Source organism: Protomyctophum bolini (assembly GCF_963924005.1).
Source record: "Protomyctophum bolini genome assembly, chromosome: 13".
In the NCBI taxonomy this organism is placed as follows: domain Eukaryota; kingdom Metazoa; phylum Chordata; class Actinopteri; order Myctophiformes; family Myctophidae; genus Protomyctophum; species Protomyctophum bolini.
In genome coordinates this window covers 25012651-25036770 of record NC_137874.1, presented here as the reverse complement: position 1 = coordinate 25036770, position 24120 = coordinate 25012651, and the positions used below count along the sequence as shown (strand labels likewise).

At 41.1% G+C, this 24120-nt stretch overlaps 1 protein-coding gene across 2 annotated transcripts in view; it reads right to left on the bottom strand.

Annotated features, from left to right (window-relative positions):
- Positions 1–21990, bottom strand: part of dscama (Down syndrome cell adhesion molecule a) — a 113251-nt gene extending 91261 nt beyond the window's left edge. For both annotated transcript variants that reach the window (XM_080779962.1, XM_080779961.1), the window contains exon 1: positions 21866–21990. In XM_080779962.1, coding sequence (XP_080636088.1) covers positions 21866–21908 — 43 coding nt within the window. In that variant the 5' untranslated portion in view covers positions 21909–21990. The remainder of the gene's footprint in view (positions 1–21865) is intronic.
- Between the last annotated feature and the right edge of the window lie 2130 nt (positions 21991–24120).

The window sequence follows — 24120 nt, the reverse complement described above, 5'->3', positions numbered from 1 at the left end:
CAGCGAGGATGAATAATCACAGAGCAGTCATCCTTCCAGGCTATAGGTGTCCCATGAGGCTATATTGCTCTTCTTTTTGCTAAAGATTACAAAGATCACCAAATCCGTTTAGAGATAAGACTACTGTACAATACAATTCCCACGTACTTTCATGGAGGACTTGCACAGTGAATGTGAAAAAAGTAAAAAACATTTCAAATCACAAGCTTTCATTGACTGAGACAGACACAGGGAATTAACAATCACACCTTGTCGATAACACAAAACATTGGCTGACGAAAAGCTGTAGCTGTGGTACCTGTATACACACATGTACTGTATAAAAGGTACTGACATAGTCATATACAGTACAGTACATTGCAGAAAGACCATGAAGGATATAAAGTCCGCAATTCGCCTTATAGGCTTACTGGTTTCAACACAGTCTCGATCAATGTCCAACACTGTTCTTGTAAAAGCGCTATTTTCCATTGTTTGTTGACAATGCGACAATGCGATGGATTCCTTTTCATACGTCACGTGGACATGCCCAGGCCGGGCAAATGCTGAGATGTGCTATCGCATCATTCAGTCTGCATGGACTCCAGCAGACTCTGGTTCATGTACAGTATGTTACGCCTGGATTGTGAATTGACCTTTACTGTAACATAGTTTGTCCTAGTGATGACAATGCCACACCACTTTTCACTGTGATCACTGTCCAAAGATTAGTCCCCATGAGCAGTCACTCTTGTCGCACCGCAATGATGTATTGACAGTCCTTTATTATATCCTGACGACCCCATGCGTTTGCAAACACACAAAACATATTGTCATCACAGATGTCTCCAGGCAGACAGAAAGTATATTTATCCAAAAATATAAGTTTACAAAGACCTTAGCTTTCATAACCACCGTATGGTTATTATACCACAGCTACTGTATCAGCAAATCAGAATGTGTGATTTGACCAACAACCAGTTTTATAATCAATAAACTATGGATATGATGATGTAATGACATTACATTATTTTACCACAATGTTATATTTCTATAGACCCTGTCATTTTGTTTAATTAGGTTAGAGTGTGGAGGCCAGCGATTCAGGAGTCCGGACTTGGTGTTGGCTAGACTGCACTCTCGCATCGTATCCAAGGGGCCAGTGAGGCTTTCCAATGTTGAAGCACGGGGCCCTAGTGGTAAGAGGAAGGAGCTTCACGCAAGATCAGTCTCTATCCTTTTAATACTCTATGATCGTATCGCATCACATATGCTGATGCCACAGGTGTAAGTACATTGCACAGTAGCGCCGCTTGGCAAAAACAACAGTGTCAACTAAAGTTGGGGATACATCACTTTTGAGGATCAACACGGCTGTGTGATGATTCATGAGGCGCAAACCTACTGTATATATACAGCAGGGGGTTTCAATTGGGTTTTCCGATTGTGAACCAGGACCACCACCCTGACGACCACTGTTGTGTTGGGATGGGATATGCATATATGGGGCTAAGATTAGTGCTTTCGTAACACTTGTTATGCAATGCATTCCATGTCTATACTGTTTCTACACTGTTTCTCAACCTATACTCCATGGCATAATTATAGGCCTGCAGGTGGTCCAAGGGAAAATGTTTTAAAATATAAATAAATTTACTTTGTTAAATTATTAAAATATGTTTAAATAATACAGTATTTCAAAAGTCCATCAAAAAGAAAATATTTGAATTAATAGCGAATAAAAAGATTGAAATTAATGAACAATTATCAAGCCCAGGCATTATTTAACTGAAATATACGAGTGGTATGAGATGGTGGTTGAGAACCACTGATCTATTCCTATCCCACGGTTACCCTTATTCCATTCTCTTACTTTATTAACTGATACACAGTACTGATAGAGCAGACACATGATGACATGATTATATGGGCAGTTGGGCACATTTCCAAATAATTATGACTCAATCAGGCAAGCTGGTAAACTTACCATCTTGAGATTCTAACTCCCTTTTCTGTGGAATTTCTTAAAGATGGAGTGCCACAATTTTTGTATTTTTCCAGTTTTTCATGTGTCTATGAGGTGACAGTATTTCATTACTCATTAGACATTAGACACCCTGGAGTCGTTTTTATGAGCAATGGTGTATTCACTTTGTATTTAGGGTTTCTTCCTGGAGGTTGAACCCTTGACAGTCAAACGGTCCAATGAAATAAACAGTAATATAGTGAGACCACACTATCAGCCCCTCCCCTAACCCCTCCCCCTTTATCATACAACTACAGCTGTGGGTGCAGCTTCAGTTCAGGTGGATCACCACCCATCACCACCCACCAGGCAAACCAGGCATACTTAATGAACTGGTGGGCGTGCCCACATAAAAACAACATTTTAACAAATACTGTACACTTTTTTGAAAAAATTATACCTATGGGCAGGTGTTGCGGGAAGGCCACAGGTGGAGTCTAATGGCTTACTGATTCTAAGTAGCTGTAGACTCAACTTTCCAGGAAGAGAAAGGGTGTTGTTTATATTATCTTGGAATCCCCATTGATGATGTCTTGCAACACCATGGCTGACCATCAAGAAACCTGAGGAACACTATACTGTGTAATTAATGTTGCTCTACAATCTGCTTGTGTTCATTGGCTTTTTAGCTTGAAATTAATGGACATACTCTAGCTGCAAAGTGCATCAACCATTTGCAATGTTGATTTCGACTGGAGGTCTGTTTGCATGTAATTCTCCTTCCCTACACCTCAGCAGCCTGTCTTTCTACAGAAAATACATGTATTTAAAGAAAAGATTATCTACTAAACTGAATTTCTTCAGATAATTAGTTTGCACTCCTGATGCAGTGGTCTTATTCCAAATACATACAGTTTATAAGTGCATCCCGGCTTGGCTCTTGAAAAGAACGAGTGCATTTGGAAGTGCACAGGGAGGTCTGCACTCTGCAGTCTCCAGTGGGTTTGTGAATATCCCCTCTTTCCAAGCCATCAAAACATTTTAATGACATGTGTCTGACACAGATTTGAGTTATCTGCAATCATGTTTATTTGGATGGTGCACTGGGGCGTGCACGCACTACAATATGATAACATAGTGACATAGCACTAGTGACATACTGACATAGTGCTAGCTACAATGATGAAACAAATGTATTTCCGGTTAATATGTCTGAATATTGAGGCATATTAACCAGAACTGAAATGTTATTTACAATAGTTTGTTTATAATATACAGTACTATATTTGCTGAGGTAAAAGATCTAATAAAACAACATATCTTTGATTATGTCTCAAAATCACAAAGGGAAATCTGTATGTGAAAATGTGTGCTTTTTAAAATATTGAGTATATTAAGACAATATCCTTAATGTAAGGGGGAGAAGTGATTGTACTAGTGCAATATTGTATTCATTTCTACTGTATATTTCAGTTTTTCATATGTGCCCAGTGGACCTTTTGCTTACGAAGCCTAAAAGCCATAATGAAATGTATTTTTTAATTTATATATTCTGATTAATTGTGTCAAGTAATCATTATCGTGACAGTCCTACAGTCTGTATTGTACTGTATAGTCTGGCCCTGTTAACATGCACACTCGCTTCCTGTCACCAGCCGGACTGCCTGCCTGCCTGTGCGACAGCTGCCAATCCCTCCTCCCCAGGGACCAAACATTTTAGCGCTTCATAAATTCCTAATGAGCGCGCTCAAATCACCGTCCGCTTCCTCCCACTGGTCGTTCAGTCCGTTACGACAAACAAACACTGTCACGTACACATGTTTCCTCACATTTCTTGCTGCACTCACTTCACACATGCATTACACAGAGGGGCAGTCATGGAGGTGTTGAAGGGTGAATGGATGTTGTCAACAACTACAGTTTTATGGTGTCTTATTCCAGGAGGTATACATCTGGATCACAGAAGGACCAGACTGTTCTTAAGGGACCTAATATTGATTGTGATGCTGAAACCTGAACATTAATTCACTTTAAAAGACTGGTATTAGTCAGTGTAGACTAAAGAGGCCTAAACATTGAACTTAGTATCTTCATATCTGTACTGTACCTCAGTAAAGTGCCAAAGTTTGTATTCTAATATGTTTGCTCTTTCAGTTCCCTCATCTCCAAGTACAGTATGTGTTTTTTTTAGTGGTGCAACCACTCAATGTGGCTGCCTGCCTGGGTGCCTGGGTGGGTATGAGCACGAAAATAGCATGGTTGTTTTTCACCACCGGTGCGCAACCTAACAAACACACACGCACCTATTAACTGTATATACAGTATGATGATTTTGGGTGTGCCAGTACAGTACAGTGACAGTACAGTACAGTACAGTACAGTACAGTACAGTACAGTACAGGGACCCCCACATGGTAACTCTGTCATTTCTCTACCATTTCGGACACGGGGCAGCTCGCCGGAACCGGGCTGGCACCCTGGGTGCGTACCCCCACACGGAGTTGCACCACTCACTTCACACAGGTGTGATTTTTAAGTTTGTTGGTTAGATAACAGGTTTAAGAGATAGGCTATTGTCGTTTCATTCTACCACATACAATAAGCCAAGTAAGTGAATACCCCACTTGCCTTTTTTAAGAGATGTAAAAGTCTCTTAAAAGGGACATTATATTAAAGTCTTCACATCTGATCGCATCGGACACGCCAGAATTTGTGGTGGTGGCGACATTCAAGTACATGGCGTAGTTCTTTTTTTTTTTTTTATCTTTTTGCCCATGTTTACCTTTCAAAAATCATAAAATAAAACATTAGAGAATCATGCTGAACAAAAAGGTTTATGAACTATTGTTTGCTAAAGAGCTTATTTTTTGGCAATAATCAAAAATCCCAAGTGGAACATGCTACTTCGTTAGACATACTAACAGTCTGACAGGCATTAGTTCGACAACACTGTCAATTCACTTGTTTGCACAAAAAAGTAATCCCTGGTGTGAAAGAGCTTAGGGAGTTTAGAATATTACTGTACATGACATGTTTATCTCAGTAGCTGTAAAATGTCTTTCTTTAAGATGCACAACCAATGAAATGAAGAAGAAAGTCAAAGGAACGCTGCATTCATAATGCACTTTGTTTCTGCTTTTTGAAAATTATTTTTCAGTAATTTTTTTCGTTTTATTCGTATGCTAGCAATAAAGGTTATTTATATTGCGAATTAGGGAGTGTGTCAAAACAAAATACTGTGCAAAAAGCTGCGGTACTTTGCACTCTAAATGAGAACAAAGAACCATCACACAGCCAATGGTTTGAGTGTGTTTGAAAGGTGAACGAGAGACAGAAAGAGAGGCTGCCTCACGAGTGCTTTTGTCTCAATCTTCTTCGCGCCAACTCATTAAAAATGTAGCCCCCTTCCCATTTCTGGGTGGCTGATTCCTTAGGACGAGTGAGTTGTGATGGACGGCGATCCCAATAGTTCAGATACATATAGTCAGAGTGCATTTATTTTTCAGTGTATTGCCAGGGAAAACAGTGAGGGGTGGAGCAGCATCAGGGAGAACTGGAAAGCACTCAGACAGTTACACGCAGATGGCTATTAAGAGAGAAAGAGGGAGTGATGAAGGGGGAGAGGGAGAGAGAGAGAGTGAAATTTCAAGGGAGACGGGAGCCACGACAAAGGTCAAAGAAATTCTCTAACTCTATTGTCTTAAAAATACTAATAATAGCAAATTGCCATTCTCCTCTCCTTTCTCTCTGCCTCCCTCTTGTAGCGTGGCTGTGTTTGTATTCCTCTCTAACCTTCAGCTCTCCTTCACGCTACTCTGGCCCTGTCTTTCACAGTCAGACTTGCTCAACCTTTACAGGAGGTTGCAGGTGCAAAGAAACAAACACGAACATTGTGTGTGTGTGTGTGTGTGTGTGTGTGTGTGTGTGTGTGTGTGTGTGTGTGTGCGTGTGTGTGTGTGTGTTCGTGTGTTCGTGCGTGCGTGCGTGCGTGCGTGGCGTGCGTGGCGTGCGTGCGTGCACACACATGTGGGGGGGTAGGACCAGAGATGAGGGCATGACACTGAGCTGGCAATCTGATGATACACAAAAGAGGGAGGGGGTTATGACACAAGGTAAAATGAGATCAGGTGTTAGTCGCAAAAATAATAAAAGAGTGAAACACAGGAGACCAGTAAGAGGTTTGAGAGTGACAGGAGACTGCTGGGCGAGTGCTGGCACTTTGGCATGGGGATCAACATATGGAATTAATTCTGTACTGGCCATATTTATATGGAGCGTGTCTTGAGTGTACAGGGTTTGATGAGGTCAGATCAACATAATTATGGAATGTCAGAACAGGTCAGATCCATATATGGAGATCTAAGGATGGCAGGGGGGCAGTGTCTTGAGTGTACAGGGTTTGATGAGGGCCCAGATATGGCCGGACCTTAATTTTCGGGCCTGTTGAGAACTCTAGTTTTCACCGGCTGCCGGGCGCGGCTGCACTAATAACTTTGGGGTAGGCCCGTCTAGAGTTTAAATGGACAGGTATCAGTCAAAAAGGAGACATCGAAGAGCTAGGATGGATGGGGAAGGATCAACATATGGAATGTCAGAACAGGTCAGCTCCATATATGGAGATCTAAGGGTTTGAGGTTTGAGGTGAGATGTAGAGTTGCTGGCCAATTTCAAACCATGGAGAGTGCCATAGATTTAGTAAAGAGACACTTTAGTCGGGCCGTAAACAAGGAAGTGAAACTCTAGGATCGCTGAAGAAGGAAACGCCAAGCAATGGGAGCTGCCAAAAAATGGATTACAGCGATCCTGTTTTATATCATTAAAAAGCTTTATATGGTGGAGAATTCCGTCAGAAGCAGACAACGATTGGATTTTTGCGAACGCAGTGAGCACTTACTATGAGACCTAGCAGATCATGTCTGTCTGTGTGTCTGTCCCGCTTTTGTGCCCATATATGGAGCTGAGTGATTTGTGTCACCATGACTCAGCCATAACCATATAAGGAGTCCCCAAAGCAGCTATACGTCCAAAACCCAAATATGTACGAGCTGCGTTCGCTTCCCGCGTTTGCGCGTCTTACTGGTATATGACGTATAATATGAGTATTCCGCCTTAAGCAATAAATGTGCAATTATTGCAGTAGAAATAAACTACTTCCACCCTGCCGTAGGCTACCTACATTTTTGTTGAGGGGCGCTAGCCCCTCCTATATACAGGTTTGTTGAGAACAGTACCACAGAAAGATCAAACCAGCACTGAGTGAAGAGGCACACTTCTTCTGTCTGTTGACAACACTGAGAACAGTACCACAGAAAGAAACCAGCACTCCACTGAGTGAAGAGGCACACTTCTTCTGTCTGTTGACAACACTGAGAACAGTACCACAGAAAGATCAAACCAGCACTGGGCTGAATCTTAAAACAGGAGATGAAAGATTTGTGTGGACCCCATCGATACGCGCTTAGCGTTCTGCCTGGTGGGCAGATTAAGGCTGCATTCATACATACTAACACTTTGGTCCACAACTCAAAGGAAGGCTTCATCTGAATTTCTCTCTCTGTGCTGGTACTGTTTTGAACGTCAAACATCCGAAATTAGCAATGTTCTTTTGGATGTTTAGTTGCTTACTGGCCAGATGAGCATTGATTAGGTCACTCTAGCCTGGTATTCAAAACAAAACAATTACTTTACCCTATATTCACTGAGGCAGAAAAAAACTGATTTGACATTTCATTCAGGAATGGTTCCTGGTAGAGCTGTGTTACAGGTCAGCAAGAAATACCCTAGAGTCATCTTTAGAGCAGCCCTTCACACACGCAGGCACACGTGCAAGCACATACACAATACATACTCAAGGCAAGGGTCATATGTCCGTAGCCTACATGGATGTGTCTGTGACAAAGACTTGGTCTTGTCCGTAGCAATTTTTTTTATTATTTTGATCATAATACCCAAGTACTGAATGCCAAGTCTCCAAAAGTATGTATGACACAATATTTACTATCACACTATGGCATAGGCCGATTAAGAGTCCATAGGATGCCCTTAACTTTGAGAGACAAATTAGTACAAATTGAACCAAATGGACCCGTAACAATCTCAGAGGTACAGACCTGTTACGGTCATTCACTGCAAGCTCTTTATGTGTGTCTTTATTATTGTACACTCATTTTGTATGTCTGTGGCAAAAGTGAAAATTTGACAAAAATGTCCACAACAAGCCAGCAAGGCAATGACCCCTGAATAGTCGCTATTGTATCAAAGAACTATGTTGCACATACAGTAGTCGCTGGTGCGACTAACAATGAAGAGAAAAGACCGAAATCTTGTGTACCTGATAATTGCAGTCAACATTTTATCAGAGCTAACCTCTTACAGCATAAAAAATGTAACACGACTCACCTAGGGTTTAACACACTTCCAAACAGTACCCCTTCTTTAAGTCACAGGAGCCAAAATCGTGCTTGTACCGGTAAGTAATCCATGTGATGTCTTGTTTACATCTTAGCTGCAACAAGCATGCTAATCACAATAACAAGCAGAAGTAGTCTATTTCCTCTCAGAACGGCGGATTTCAAAATAAGAGATTCACGTTAACCACAGAGCCAATAGAAGGCTCTGGTCAACTGGTTTTATTTTTAAGTCTACTTGGAAGTAGATGGACTAAATTAGAAATACACTAGACCGGTGCCCGGCTTTAGAGCACTGAGTCGGTAACGGTGGAAGTTGGAGATCCATACCCCACCCGGCTATGCAATACCCGTTGTACCCGTGTCAGAGTACCTGTTCCACCCATCTGTCTGTCCCTTTTATGCACATATATAGATATTTCTGTATCTGTCTCTCTGTGTCCCTTTATTCCTATATGGGGTTCTGTGTCAGGCATGCCCAAATATGAAGTGTGTTGTGATGTCAGAACAGACCAGCTCCATATATGGAGATATAGGGGTGATAGCATAGTCATGTTTTTACATTCAGATGTACATTTTAATTATTACAAAACATACAGTAACTAACCTATAGGCCTACTTAGGTTGTTGGAAAACAGTCAAACTACAAGCTCTGCAATTTCACTGAGCTTGTAGAATTGCCACTGTATTTTCAAAAGATTTGTATACTGAACATTCAGCATATTGAGTACTTTTGGAATTAAGCATATTTTGATGCCAATACTCACTTACATTTTCAATAATGATTTTTATTTCATTTTATAAATGTTTTTTTGTAGTCCTTTCTAGAATGTGATACATTTGACTTAAGTAACAAATGTGAATACTTCTTCCACCACTGAAAATGGCTGGCACAGTCCCAGATGTCAGAACCTATTGGTGGCAGCCCTTGCTGAAGCCTCTAATCCTGGATTGCAGTTGACTCCTAATGCACTCCTCCTGTCCTGTCCCAGCCGCTCAGCCGCTCAGGGGCAACTTGGTTTGGTTTGGCACCATGACAGCTCAAGGGCACCATTCAGACACACTTTGGTCAAGGTGAGAGTGCATGCAGGGCAAGGGGGGTCTCAAAGGATTCAGTGTAAGGACGGGGGGGTGTTTGCTATACTGTATATGAGTGAGTGGCCAAATCAATGTAAATCACACTGACATGCATGTGAGAAACAGGCAAGACAGCAACAGGTCCACTGAACAATAATATTTCTGTTGTTGCAAGCCATTTCCGGACAGATCTACATTCAGATCTTGGACTTTATGAGACCAGCCTGTGACGTCAGCCTCAGCCATCTATGACCTATAGTCAGGCTCTATACGGTCATTCAACCGCCATAGTATAAATATAAATAAATATGAAAGTGTATGTAGGTACTTCCTTGGTCTACTGGCAATGTGAAATCTGGTGCTGATCGGCCCAGTTGTTCGTGAGATTAGCTCTCGGACTAACCGTTATAGGCTGGTCGATACGACATAAAATCAACATCATGATTATATCAAACCTTTGCCTCGATTACGATTAATAAACGATTGTGTAAAAAATGAGAAACGCGTTGTAATGTGACACGTCGTGATCTTGTAGATCAGCTATTTCCACTATTTTTGTATGTTGCACAAGAAGTGTCGGTTACAAGGTAAGATGTTTTTAAATGATCAAACACAAATACCTGCTTCTCGTTTAATTGATTAGCCTACATTAGCATGGTTAACGGTTCATTGGTCCTAAATATAAGTTTTGATGTATTTTCGGTTAGTTGCCCAGCCCTAACACACAGACAGACCGAGTTCTCCTCATAGACGGCTAGCCTCCTACAGAGCCATGTAAAAAAAAAGCCTTTATCTCTCAACCTGTCCCTATAATGTACTGTAAGGGATTGAAACCTGCTGTGGGCCTCCGTCAATCCCGACAGCACCCATCAGGGGCTACTTCCAAAACCACCCAGGCAATTTATTTAAGTAAATGTCTGATCAATAACACACAACATAAAGAGGGCTATGCATTAGACTGTACATTAGCCCACTGATGTGTCAGGGGCTTTCTCTCTGCTCTGCCTGTGTGTGTTTACCTCGACCAAACACCATCAATCAACACCCGTAGTTCCCCGGTCTCCATCTTTTCTTTCTGAACGTGTTCATCATATATGCCTGGTACTTTTGATTGTAGTTGTAGTTGAGTAATATTTGAAAGATACAGATACTTTGACTCAAGTACTGGGGGTGGATTACTTTGTCCACCCCTGTAATTGAGGCAGGGTAGTGTACAGCCTGTTTGGGAAGAGACTGGTGGGATTGGGGTGTCAAACCAGGGAGTTGATTCTGAATCCATTGCAAGCATTAGTTTTGCACGAAAAACACCCTAAATTCGGCCATAGCCACTTGCCCAAATGACCTCATCACATTAGTGATGACGGCTATGGTCGTTTTGAACCCAAGGAGTGTTTTTTGTGCAAACCTAATGCTTGCAATGGATTCAAAATGATGAAAACCCCCTAGTTTGACACATCACATGCTACTTAAAGCATAATGAAATTGTGAAAATGTTGCCTTATATAGGTTGTTAATGGTACAGTATGGTCACATACTGTATAACTGGCGATAACTGGCATTAACCTACAGAATTCGAAGATGTATCATACCAAAATATAAACTAGAGACATGTAGGAATACAAAAATACACAAATGTCACCTTAGGTAGCCTATAGGCTACCAATTTATGTGATTTATTTATTTATGTCAGTGTTGTTTTTCTGTAAAAGTTGCTTTACTAAAATATTGGTAGTTGCGGGGTCCGGTATTTTGGGCTTGTTTCTAAAGTATAGTTGCTTATTTTGGGCTTGCTTTCTTGCGTCCTAAAGGTTGTTGGTTCTCAAACATTTTCCTATCAAGGCAACCTGATTTGTAGGCTAATTGTCCGCGTCCCTGTACCAGATTTGTGTTATATATTATATTTTTAGTTGCTTATTTCTCTCGCAAAATATGGCAACTCTGCCTCCCCCACCCCTCCTATCTCCTGCCCTAGGGGCTCAGTAAGCGGCAAATAGAGGAGCGCTCTGCCCCTAACGCGATGCATGGAGCAGAGAACAGGGACCCCGCACTCTCACCCAAACCACCGACTCCCAATTTGCTCTCATGAATAATGTTGAGCGGTGCGCTCAGTGCCACGCAGCAGCTCTGTAAAAAAAATACAATGATATCCTCCTCTGATGTCAACTCTCCGGAGGCTGAGACGGAGGGGTTGCCGCCGCGGAGCGGGTTAGTTGATGCATGTGAATGCTCATTTACATGAACGCTAACAGGAGAAAGAGTGGGAGAGAGAGAGAGAGAGAGAGAGAGAGAGAGTGAGAGAGAGAGAGAGAGAGAGAGAGAGAGGAGGAGTTCCCACAGACTGACTGAATATACTTGGAAGACCTTAATCAGCTCCAGCTGGTGAGATGAAAATGTCAGACTATTGGACAGCAGCACAGAGGGAGAGAATGAGAGAAAAAACACAAACATAAAGAGAGAGACGCACACACAGAGGGATGTCAGAGGTCACGGGTCGGTTTGAACACTACAGAAACTCTACTACATAAACAAGGCCTTGCTTTTGCCATTGAAACGGTTGAAGCTAACATGCATAGACGTGAAGAGATAACACGAGAAAGTAAAGCAGGTGAAAACAGCCGCATCCAACATATCAGATATTTTTAAGAGCTCCATTAGCTTTCCTCTGTCGCACAGCATTGATATGCAGAGGGCTTTCTGCACTGTGCTGCAACTTACGCTATTAGTCCGCATCAAGATCAAAGTATGAATCAGAGCTAGTTGTTGACATGCATTTTCATCCTAAGGCACTGCAGCTTTGGAGTCACCAAACTGACTGAGCTCACTTTCTATACAACAAATCCAGAATAATATTTAAATGAATCACACATAAATGAATGTGACTATCAATTCAAATGTATGCCTAATTACTATAGGCATGATAGTGGAGTAATCATCTCAATTGATCTATTTTCTCATGGATACGTGTGTGTGTGTGTGTGTGTGTGTGTGTGTGTGTGTGTGTGTGTGTGTGTGTGTGTGTGTGTGTGTGTGTGTGCGTGCGTGCGTGCGTGTGTGTGTGTGGGTGTGTGCGCGCGTGTGTGTGTGTGTGTGTGTGTGTGTGCGTGTGCGTGTGTGTGTGTGCGTGTGTGTGTGTGTGTGTGTTACATGACAGTATATTTATTTCAGCACAACTCTGTGCTGTACCATGCATGCCATTGCTATACTAGCCTATGAATAGCTGGTAGAGAGAGAAGGGGGATCTCAGGTGAGCTAAGCGGTAGGACATTAAACCCAGCAGGCAGGGATGAACGGGGAGATTAACTCAAGGAGGAGGAATGACAGCTTGAAGAATATCTCCAGTGCATACACTGACAGTACAGCACAGGCCTTCAGTAGTGAATGCTACAGTAGTGTAGGAGGGGAGCCATTACAGACTGTCTTCATGCATACTTGTATTCTACACCTACGGTGCAAATAATCCCTCCATCACCACACATTCACAACACAGCATTCTACTCTTTGTGGATGCTACAGTAAAGTAGACCTGCAATTGATATCCCACTATGAAGAAATTGCAAAGCAAGAACATCTCCAAATGTTTTCCATTTGAGGAAGCAGCTATTTTGCAGTTGTCATGCATGTACTATACCATGTTCGCATGTAGCATAATAAACTACTATGATTCGCACGCACGTATGTACGCACGCACGCACGCACGCACGCACGCACGCACGCACACACACACACACACACACACACACACACACACACACACACACACTTTATATAGCATTTTATGTGCAGCTCATTCATCTGTTGTTAGTAAAGTGCAGTGTCGTGAAGCTGATAAAAAGACCCAACAGCAGCCAGTTGTTGAAGAGAAACAAAGAGGTTTGCAGTTGACCAGTGTGGAGGGATTGATGGGATGACTAGACACTCCGCTGACAGCCACGTTGTCCAGTGCCCCTCCCCTTCTCTATCTACACACTGTTCCCCTCCCCCACAATCCTCCACTTGCCTTAAAGGCAAGTACTGTATATTTCCTTTTAACAGAGTCCTCTCTATTTCATGTTGTAAATTTGTTTCTTTTTTCTTTTTTTTAAATAGCCAGTCAAACTGCTCTTTGTGCAGTGTGTGTGTGTGTGTGTGTGTGTGTGTGTGTGTGTGTGAGAGAGAGAGTTTCTATGTTCTGGTTTAGTCCATTCATATTAAACGTCACATGAGACAGAACAGAACCAACCACCGTACCAACCAGACCATGAACCTTACTTAAAAAATAGCATACACATACAGTACTAATACTATACAACAGAACATACTGGTGCCAGAGGGGCGAGGGAACAGTACGGGGAACATCTGCAACATTGTCCTCATCATTCAGTCTTCCCGCTTGGGGACAGTCCATACAGCACAATTATAAATCACCCAGATGGACACTTGGTCAATTGAAAGTAGCAAAAAAAAAAGAAAGCAAGCAAAAAGAAGAAAAGAAACTGACTTGGGAAAATGATGGCATTGTAACTACACTCAATCTGCATACAAATGCGAACCATTCTTTATTAATCATCTAATGCTGAAGTAAAACATTTTGTTCATTCCCTAAATTAACAACATGACTATTCCTTTCCCCCGAACATAAGTGTTACATTTATGCTTTGTTGTATGACCGTGTCGGTCAGATTTACAAGCTCACAATGCGTCGTGTAGGTGGGTGGTGTGTTTCAATGTGTGTTCCTGTCATCTGACAGTCATGTCTGGCTGCCTAGTGACAAGGGACAGTGGGTCTATATAAACACAGCCAAGCAGCAAAATACACATTAACGTATTCAAAGCATTTAGTGCTCAGGATTAATCGAATTATAATTTAATCATCTGATCAAACAGCAATTAGCATAATCACTTCTGGGGAAGGCCTGATAGAGTGGAGACTGATGCGGAATGGACCTGGGGGCTAGCAACATTTTAATGAAACATGTGCCACAATCTTTGAAAATGTTACACATTTCAGACTCCAGGAATAGTGCTGTTTTTGAATGCTAATCAGCGCTTCTCGGATATGCCTCATAAATCCATCCAATGGTTTGCCGTGGGGATGTAAATTGCCAGAGACCTTCAGATTCAATATTCTCACAATATTTAGATGAAACAATATAGTTATGTGATACAGCAAGATTTTTTTTTTTTTTTTATCCCACAATTTTGTAACCAGTTTTCTTTTCACCCAGTGCCAATTATCTAATGTAATCCTGGGCGCTACACTTCCTCTGCCAACCTGGGGGGGCAGCGGACTGACCTCATCTCATGCCTCCTTCTATGCATGAGGAGTCCAAGCTGCTTCTTTTCACCTGACAGGGGAGAATTTCCCCGGCCGGACGTAGCGCGTGGAAGGGACACGTTATTCCGACCAGTTCCTTTCCCCTCCATCAGGCGCCCCGGCAGGCCAGGGGGAGGTAGTTTTAGAAACCAGGATTACTGCATGTTTTTGTGAGGGTATCTACCCTAGGGGACACGGGGAGAACATGCAAACTCCACACAGAAAGGCCCTTTCGCCAACCCCCGCCTCGGGTATGGGCACTGATGAGATTGTTAAATGTAATAGGCAATTTTCTATGAAAGCTGAAGTGACACGTAATGCCATTCAATTACAAAAGCACCATATTTTAGCAGATATAATTCAACTCCTCAAAAATGTTTGCGTTAATTTTGAGTTAGTAGCTGTATATCATGAAACATTTTGATCAACTTCAAAGAACTTTATTTTTCCTTTCGGAAACTTCTTTTCTAATATAAAATAAATAAATAAATGTTATGTTGCCTATGAATCAAACTTCATTTCAATACATTAATCTATGTATAAGATTAAGATTTATCCTATTTTTGTCTATTTCAACTATATTGTTTTGCTAGATTAAATGTGTACTTATACATACTGTATATGATCACGTAATATTAAGACTAAGTTCCATAAGGGGACAAGCATTGTATATTTGGTGTTTTATCATTCTTTTCTAAAACATTTGATTAACCATACTTTTGGTTAAAAAATAGATATTAAACATTTACTGGAAAAGCGACCTTAACAATCCTTTCAAATGTAGGCATGTGCAGAAATGCATGTAAGAAGCACACATTTTGACCAGCGACTTCATGGTAATCTTGGGTGAGTCTGTATAAGCCAGGTTGCCTGCGTCTTTTAGAGTCCTACAAAATATTCTGACATCCTTTTGTATGCATGCATGTGTGCAAGTGTACACTAAGGAAGGACGTGGAGAAACCCCAAGAGTGTGTGTCTCTGTAGGGGTCATTTGGAAACACTCCCATTACCCTAGTGACAGCCTTTAAAAATGGCTTTCCAATAATAGCTACGCAGTATGTTCTTGCACCACATTAGAGAAAGTCCCCGGATTCTTTTCTGCTGGATGATAACCACTTAAACGTCTTAAATCTCTATTGTTAGTCAAATGGACCTGAGTTACATTTGAAGTTGGCAAAGCAGTAAATATACCCTACTGTAACATACAATATGTAATCTGCAGTCTCAATGCCACAATGTCTCCCTGGTGCATTACCTAACCTGCACTTGGGCGAATACCGTAGTTACATAATGTTCAAGATCATGATCAGATATGTCTTTGAGGATAATGTCCTGTAGAGTAGACAAAAAAATAGAGCAAGACAAAAGAGTCATAGAAAATGCTGATATTTATAGTATAGCCTGAGATCTACAGTAGGTGTTGTCCTACAGTGATCAAGGCATTAACCTACTGCCCTTAGCTGGAAGCCTATATGAAGGCTGATTAGAAAACAAATCACACCTCAAATGTACTTAGTTCATTAATTCACCTATTTGAGCAGCAGCGGAGACACAACAGAAAACGACTTCAGAGACCAAAAGTCATTTAGGCCCACAGCACATGCTATTTACATAACTGAGTCACCAACTACATAATCAACATTCAATTTCTATTAAATTACAAGAGACAAAAGACTACACACAAAATTTGAGAGTAGGTTCCAGTAAGCCTTACTAAAACTAAATGTTAAGCAAATATAGCAGCAATAAAACAGAATTATTAATACAAATGAGACATGGCTGTATAATAATTTTACTGTATATCTGACAAATCTTTGTTTTCATGTGGTCACAAATTCAGCATTACACAGCTATGTACAGTACTGTGTTGTTTAGTGACCTCAAGTCAATGTGTTTGCTTCTTGTTCATTGTGCTGATGTGTGCTGTTATCGTGCTAACTCAATGTGAAATAAAATATACTTTTCAGCACCAAAGGATATACAGTAGTCTACTCTACACAGATCCAGCTTCCTAACTGGTCTGATAATGACCTCCAAAAAAATGTAGCTGACTTTGCAAATATGTATTACATTTCCTAAAATAAAACAACTTATACTCAATCAAAATGTTAACAAGGACAGGCAAAAGTACAGGTGTAGGTGAGGCAATTTCACTCATCAACAAAAAACTAATATTGTTGTTGTTGCTATTGTTATTATTTGTTATGTTACGTATATGTATGAAATGTGTATTACATGCATAATCACGTTTGTTTTGCATTATTAACTCATACTACAATGGAAAAAATATATTCCTATAACCACAACACAACAGTAGATACTTTGAAAATACATATTTGGGGAAGGAATCTTCCGCATGTACAGCAGGTTTTTCCATTTTGGGCAAACTCAGCCACCGTAATTGACTGATGTGTTTTAAAACAGTGCTATATCTGTATGGGAGAAACATTAACCAAAATTGTACAATTAGTTGACCATTAGCTTCCACATACTGTAGCACAAGCTGAACGTGTATGTCCCTCTCTGCCTTCTTGTCCTGCTTGTTTCCACATCACTACACACCACCATCTCCTTAAGCATTCTGGCCTGGGTTAAATGAAACCTTTAACAGTTCATTGTGCAGCCATTAACATATGCTTGAATCTACTTCCCTCTAACAGCCAAAAGTAAAGCATATGCACACACACGCACGCACACACAAGCGCGCGCACACACACGTGCACACATACACGCATGCACTCACGCAAACAAACACACCATTTATTTTGAAGCAAATCGTACACAGTGAACATTTAATTCTGTGAGTGTAAAATGCAACCATATTTTACTGCGTATAGATAGAGGATACTTGGGCCGTCATGATGACTGTAGGCTAATTTAAGCTTGAGTGTGAGTCTCTGTCATTCTTCTCACATACAATATTCGTTAAATATCAAACTTTTACAACATATTTCCCCTCTTTGCAATTATTGACGGACAGAGAAAGCCTTTCTGGTGGTAGGGAAAGAGCATCAGGATTACTGCATGTTGGACATTGATTGTATTATATGTAATGTATACAAAATCACACCTGTGTGAAGTGAGGGGCGCTCTTATCATATGTCATCATACATCATCTCATTCTGGCCAATCACAATATCACTTTTGTCTTCAGTGTTTTTGTTTACACAAACCCTCAAAGCTGGACATAGGATGGGCTGGCACCCCTCCAAAAGGTGTAACTTATTACACTGAGCAAATAGACCTCAATGTCTTGCTACAGTCTGAAATAGCAACAAATATAGCCTTTTAACGATTTACCTTATATTACTCTGTTGATAGCAATGCTCTACTCTAAGAGGCTGGTGGTCTGTTGTGCTGATGTGTTATTGTGACTGTCAACCCTCCCACATGTGAACTAGTGTGAAGTGACAGATATAGGCTATACCAATGTATAACTGGTCTATAAAGACCTAGTTCCTCAGTGGCCTGAGCATGACCCCAAAACAGTGCTGTTCATAGATATGATCAAGATATATTGAATTTCATCAGCTGGGAGTGACCGTTTGTTGGAATAGTGTTATGGATGCACTCATACAGCAAGATCCAGTTAAATGAACACTCCCTATTTTGCTGTGCAGTTTTGTGGAGTTCTAGCACCAGGATACAGGGTTATTATTTAACACAGGACGGAGCTTTAGGAATTCTATAATAATATCTTTCCTGATGCTGTCAGAGTGGAGAAAAAGATGCTGTCTTCTGAAATGGAACAGAGATAATTACAACACATCTATCACGGAAATGTACATGAGGATGCAAATTATATTGACCACTTTTCTTTGGCTAATGACAAAAACAGAGTAGGCCTACTTATTAAGTCAAAGTGTCTGATATCTTCATCCTATACTCTCATCTCTGTGATTTGTTGATTAAAATCGCTGTCTTCATGACAGTTTTATCGAGGTTCATGGGCTATTCCTGATTTAAATGAGCAGTCTAAAATTAGCTGACAGGTATTCAGATGTCACAGCCTTGGATATCGTTCTGTGGATCTCGTCCACAGTTGGTAAAAGACACAGGATCCACTGTAGTCCTTATGTTGATTTGAACCAAAATGGGGTGTATATGACAGTGTGAAATATGTGTTTTACTAAACTGATGTACCCTCTCGACCACTGCTCCTTGTCGTCCTATGCAGAAAGCTATAAATGTGGATGCACAGAGTAATAAGCACCAATTGAGGGAGCTTTTATTAGCATCCAATTGAGCATGTGTCAGATTTGCCCCTCAGCACGGCTGGGCAGAACAAACAACATTATGCATTTTCCCAGTTTTATCTCTCCATAGATAGATCTGTTGTTCTCATTCCATTTTGGTTTTAATAGAGGACTTTCACAAGGGCACTCCAGAAGCTCAAGAGCCATTGAAATTAACTATACAACTATTGCTCACTCCCTGGTAGAGTGAAATTAGTAACAATTAGCTTGCAAATTCATCCCCAAAAATGGAAAACTGCAATTAAAAGCCAAAATGGATTTTAGTACAATACATAGCAAATGGAGCGTATACTGTGGCAAAACAATAAGCACGCTGAACAACATGAAAAGGCAAATCTTCTGTGAACATAAGGTAAACTCAGGGTTACATTTTACAGTAAACATTAATAGTGAAGCATATTTCACCTCAAATCGAGAAGTGCAATTTAAAAGCTTCTTTCAACTGAATAAGCTCTTACACTAACTATCACAATTCCTCCTAATGTCAAAAATAGGCCTAGTATTCACAAAAGAAAGTGCCAAGCATAAATCTTGTGGGGAAGCACTTCCGGGGTCACCTGCACAGAGTGCAGCCTTGCTCAAATCTAGCCCACACTGCGCCAACACTCATTATCCAGGTCTCCATAGAGACCACCTCAGGAGCATGTGCTAGACATCTTTCCGACCAGAAGATGTGCAAACTGTGCTATTACAAGGTGCCTGGGCATTTAGTGTAATCACTTAGATATTCGTGAATACAAGTACATTGTGTAAAATCTTCATTCAATTTCACACAATTGTTGTGTCTTTTGAAACTGTGTGCAGCATCTACAAGTGCATTCATATTTTGCAAAGCAAGGACTGCCATAGTGTATATATCATGGGCAATTCTAATTTCTGCATGCAATTTTTTATCTTGGAGACTTGGACTTTTTGAACGAATTGTGTCTCTCAATATGAAATGCACTGCAACGGCAGCAGGCAGACACAACATGCCACACAATTAGAAGTGCTGCTATTGCCATTCAAAGTTTCCATGTTGAAGCACGTAGCAGCAGCCATTTTGCAACGAGGTTGCCTGGACCAAAGAGACTGAAAAAGCCATTTACAAGCAAAGAAATGGATCGTGCTCAGACAAGCATATGTTTGAGCAAACCACTGAGTGATGCTGTATTCCAAATGGACATCACCCTGTGGAGCAGGTCGTCTCCCTTTGTGCAGAATGTCATGCCTCCATCATAGAGAAGAGGCTTATACGCCACCGCCACTGCTTTTACTGTATCCCCTATAAACAACCACTGTCTTCATTCAGCCCTTCAGCATGGCCACAAAATGGTTTTCCTGTCATCTCTAGTTGACGCACCGCCATCCACCCTCAGTTTACATTGCATATGTCCATTTTTCTATCCAACCATCCTTTAGAAGATCCCTAACTGCCCCAATTTTCTTTCAAGCTAATTTCTGCAACACATCCGCACACATACACAATCCCACCCTCTACCCCTTGTCCTCCTCAGTGCACCCCCCCACCTACACCTACACACACACACACACACACACACACACACACACACACACACACACACACACACACACACACACACACACAAACACACACACACACACACACACACACACACACACACACACCCTTCTTGTGTTCGCTGTTAAATCGGTCACCCAAAACTAAAAACACAACTGCTTCTTATCAAATGTATCTTTTTTTATGTATTCACTATGTAAGAAAGTAGGATCTGGATGCATTTTGTGAGGGGAACATTTGGGAAAGAGTGAAGGGCTTATCTATTGGTTTTTTTTCTTTCACCCCCAGTCCAAAATGACTCCATGTCTGTGCTTCTAATATGGCGCTTGCAATGCCATAAAAGAAGACACAGCCAACCTATTTAATCCCTTTTCAATAAGATAGGCCTACTGAATAGATCTAACAAATATTTACATGTAATATATAGAACAGACTGTTACATTTTATACATAAACAATTTTATACATAAACCATATAATGTTACTCTGAAATGTCTATTGTGTAATTTAACTTCATAAATGTATATTCATAATTATCTGTCTTGGTTTAGGAGTAGGCTAATGATTGAATTGAAAAATCAATACAGCTACCTGAGTGAAAATTATTCTTATTTCAATATGTAAATAATTGTATATTATTTAAATGTAGGCCTATTTCATGTGCAGCTTTGCAGTTGATTTCAAATATGTTTATTGCAGTTTGGAGACAAACAAATGTGCTTCAAAAACATTTAATTACTTTAGATAATGCATATTATTTGTATACATCTTATCTTATCTCAAAATCTGGTTTCAAACTGAACATCTAATTTATCTAACAAATTAACACAGGCTTAGGCCCAGCCCCAATTTGTTTAGTATGGTTGTTTAGGTACAATCTCGAAATGCAAAATAACTGCAGCATGTAGGCCTACATTTCTCTAAAAAATAATTGTAAAGCAAGAAAGAAAGAAAGAAATTCCTTAAAATAAATCCGCATATGGGGTAAAGTGCAGGTTATAACCAATACCATTCATCCGAAAACGACCTCCCCCCCTCTCTCTCCCTCCTGAGGCTGGAGCTGCTCTCCTCATGCAAGAAAAGAAACCTAAATTAAATACAGAAAATGCATAGTAGGCTAATAGATGAGAGTGTATGCAACACAACATGTAGTAGGCCTAAGTCTGGATGTAACAACTACCCCTCGTCGCTCTTGTTCCAGGACATAGCAACAGCCTGTTACCCTATTTCATTCCCCCTAAAATAAAAAATCTATATTAATTGCTACATAATGATGGTCTACTTTGGAGCCTATGTTACATGGTCAGTTCGTTGGAATAATTAACAGAAACTTATAGCTGATTTGAAATGCAAATGTTAAACCTACCATTCAAGATGCACTGGAAAAAGATAATAGCCAATATCCACATGCCCCGCTCCGTTCAATATCCAAACTATGCTTTTTCTTCTTGTTTCTCCACAGTCTTTCTTCCTTATTTTCCTTTATTTCTTCAACAAGTCAATTGCAATGAAAGAGAGGGTGCACAAATTATCTCTCTCTCTCCCTCTCTCTCTCTCTCTCTCTCTCTCTCTCTCTCTCTCGCTCGCTCTCTCTCTCTCTCTCTCTCTCTCTCTCTCTCTCTCTCTCTCTCTCTCTCTCTCAATCCTTCCTTCACGTTGGGAAGAGAAGGTACGAGGTTCTGTTGATTGTCTTCTGGAAAGAGCTATGGTCCAACTGTGCGTCTTGTTCCTTGGACTGCCCAGTGCAGCGGTCCTCCTCAGACTCAGTGCAGCCTTCCCCACGGTGTCTCTTGGCCAGGCTCTGCGGGCTGGTACATGGGGAGATGAGCTCCTTGCGCTCCGGTCCAGGTGAGAGCTGCTGCTGAGTCAGAGCGCAGACGGGAGGCTGGAGACGCATGCAGCAATACGCAAACACCACACAAGTCCCAAACAACAAAACCAACGGAAAACATAAATGGGTCCGAATATAAACTTAAAAAAAACAAAAAACAAAAATAAAAAAAAACTACGAATAAATATTTAATAGCATAATCGTGCGTAAATATATAGCAAAAACAAACAAAAAAAAAGTTCCCAGTGATGAAAATTCAGGAAGTTGGGCTTTGAAAAAACAGCATGGACTTGAAGCAGAGGCAAATTGTTAGCTGTACTGAAAACTCATTCTCTCTTCGCCACCTCTCTCCATCCAGAAAGCAACAAGCACACGCATCTTCCCGCACAGCCGTACAAATCACACTGGTCGGTGCGCTAACCTTCCCTGCCTCACAGCATTATGGAATAACCCTCGCCTCTGCATCTGCACCCGCTTTTCTTCTTCATTGCCTTAAAGGTGCAGGGGCGCAAAGCTCGCCACTGATTCCAGCGCTGCGCAAAAGACCGCAAAAATAATATCTGTCTTGTAAAGAAATAAAACTAAAGGTGTGCACAGTGCACACACGTGAGTCGTGAGATAAGCAGATAATCAGTCACTAATCAAGAGATGATTAGACCCGGCCATGATTCTCTCTTGGTTTACCTACTGACACGGCAATAGGCTGGAGGACGTTTGCTCACTTTGCTGAGGGAGGGAGCATGTGATGTAGGCTACACCTGACTAGATAGGCATTTGTAGGGGGGGAAGCTAAATTATCTTAATTGGAAAGGATCAAATCGTGACTTTTAATGTGTTTTCTGCATAATTTATGATCCCCGGGGGCGTTTTGGGATCCAGCCAGCCGTACCCTGCATTCATTAATTGACCTTGACAAATATAAGCAACGACCCCCAATGCACCAGGGGGCATCAAACGGTACCGTGCCACGGTGGCCATGTCTGACATCTTCCACTCATGACTTCACTATTGGAGGACCCGGTCCACAAATTAATCCACCACTATTAAAAGGCAAGTTGGAAGGTTTTAATCATCACATCATGCACTTTCAATACTTTGTCAACTTAGACACGTCATTTCAGAACGCGGTGCCTTGCACCATTGTAAGCACAATGGCATTTTATATCATCATGCTTGAATTCAGCCTGCATGGCCCGTTTATGTTCAGTTAGTTGGCAAGTCAAGCTTTAGCCCTCCACCCATAATGCAGTCTCTGTCTCTTAGCATCCACATCAGAGCTGCACATGCATGCACTGCACCAGAAATACAGGACCTGTCACTGCCTGTCTGGCCCATGTGCCTCTAGCCAGTCACCCCCAAAATAAAACAGATCATTATCACTGACTCCAGTCATCCAAACCAAGATGGCAAGAGAAAACACATATAGGCTACTGTTCCTCACACAATATGTACAAAATAATTCTCTTTTGGTGTTGATTTTAGCCAATCTCTCACCCCGTCAGTCTCTTTCCCAGTGAGATAGACTATGTGATCTCATTCAGTTATGACATTATGTCCCTAATATGCATAGCTCCAGTTCACCGTGCTAGCCTGTCTATCATCCTCTACTGGCATTGGGTCCTCCTAACACATTCAACAAGCACAGCTTTTCAAATGTAACCTATATTATTGTTCTACTGGTAGGCCTACAACCCATTCCCAACAGTTTCCCTACATCAACAGCCTGTAGGTGATTCATCAAACTGTTGCCTACTGTAAACTTTGATCATGGCATCATACAACACCAATTA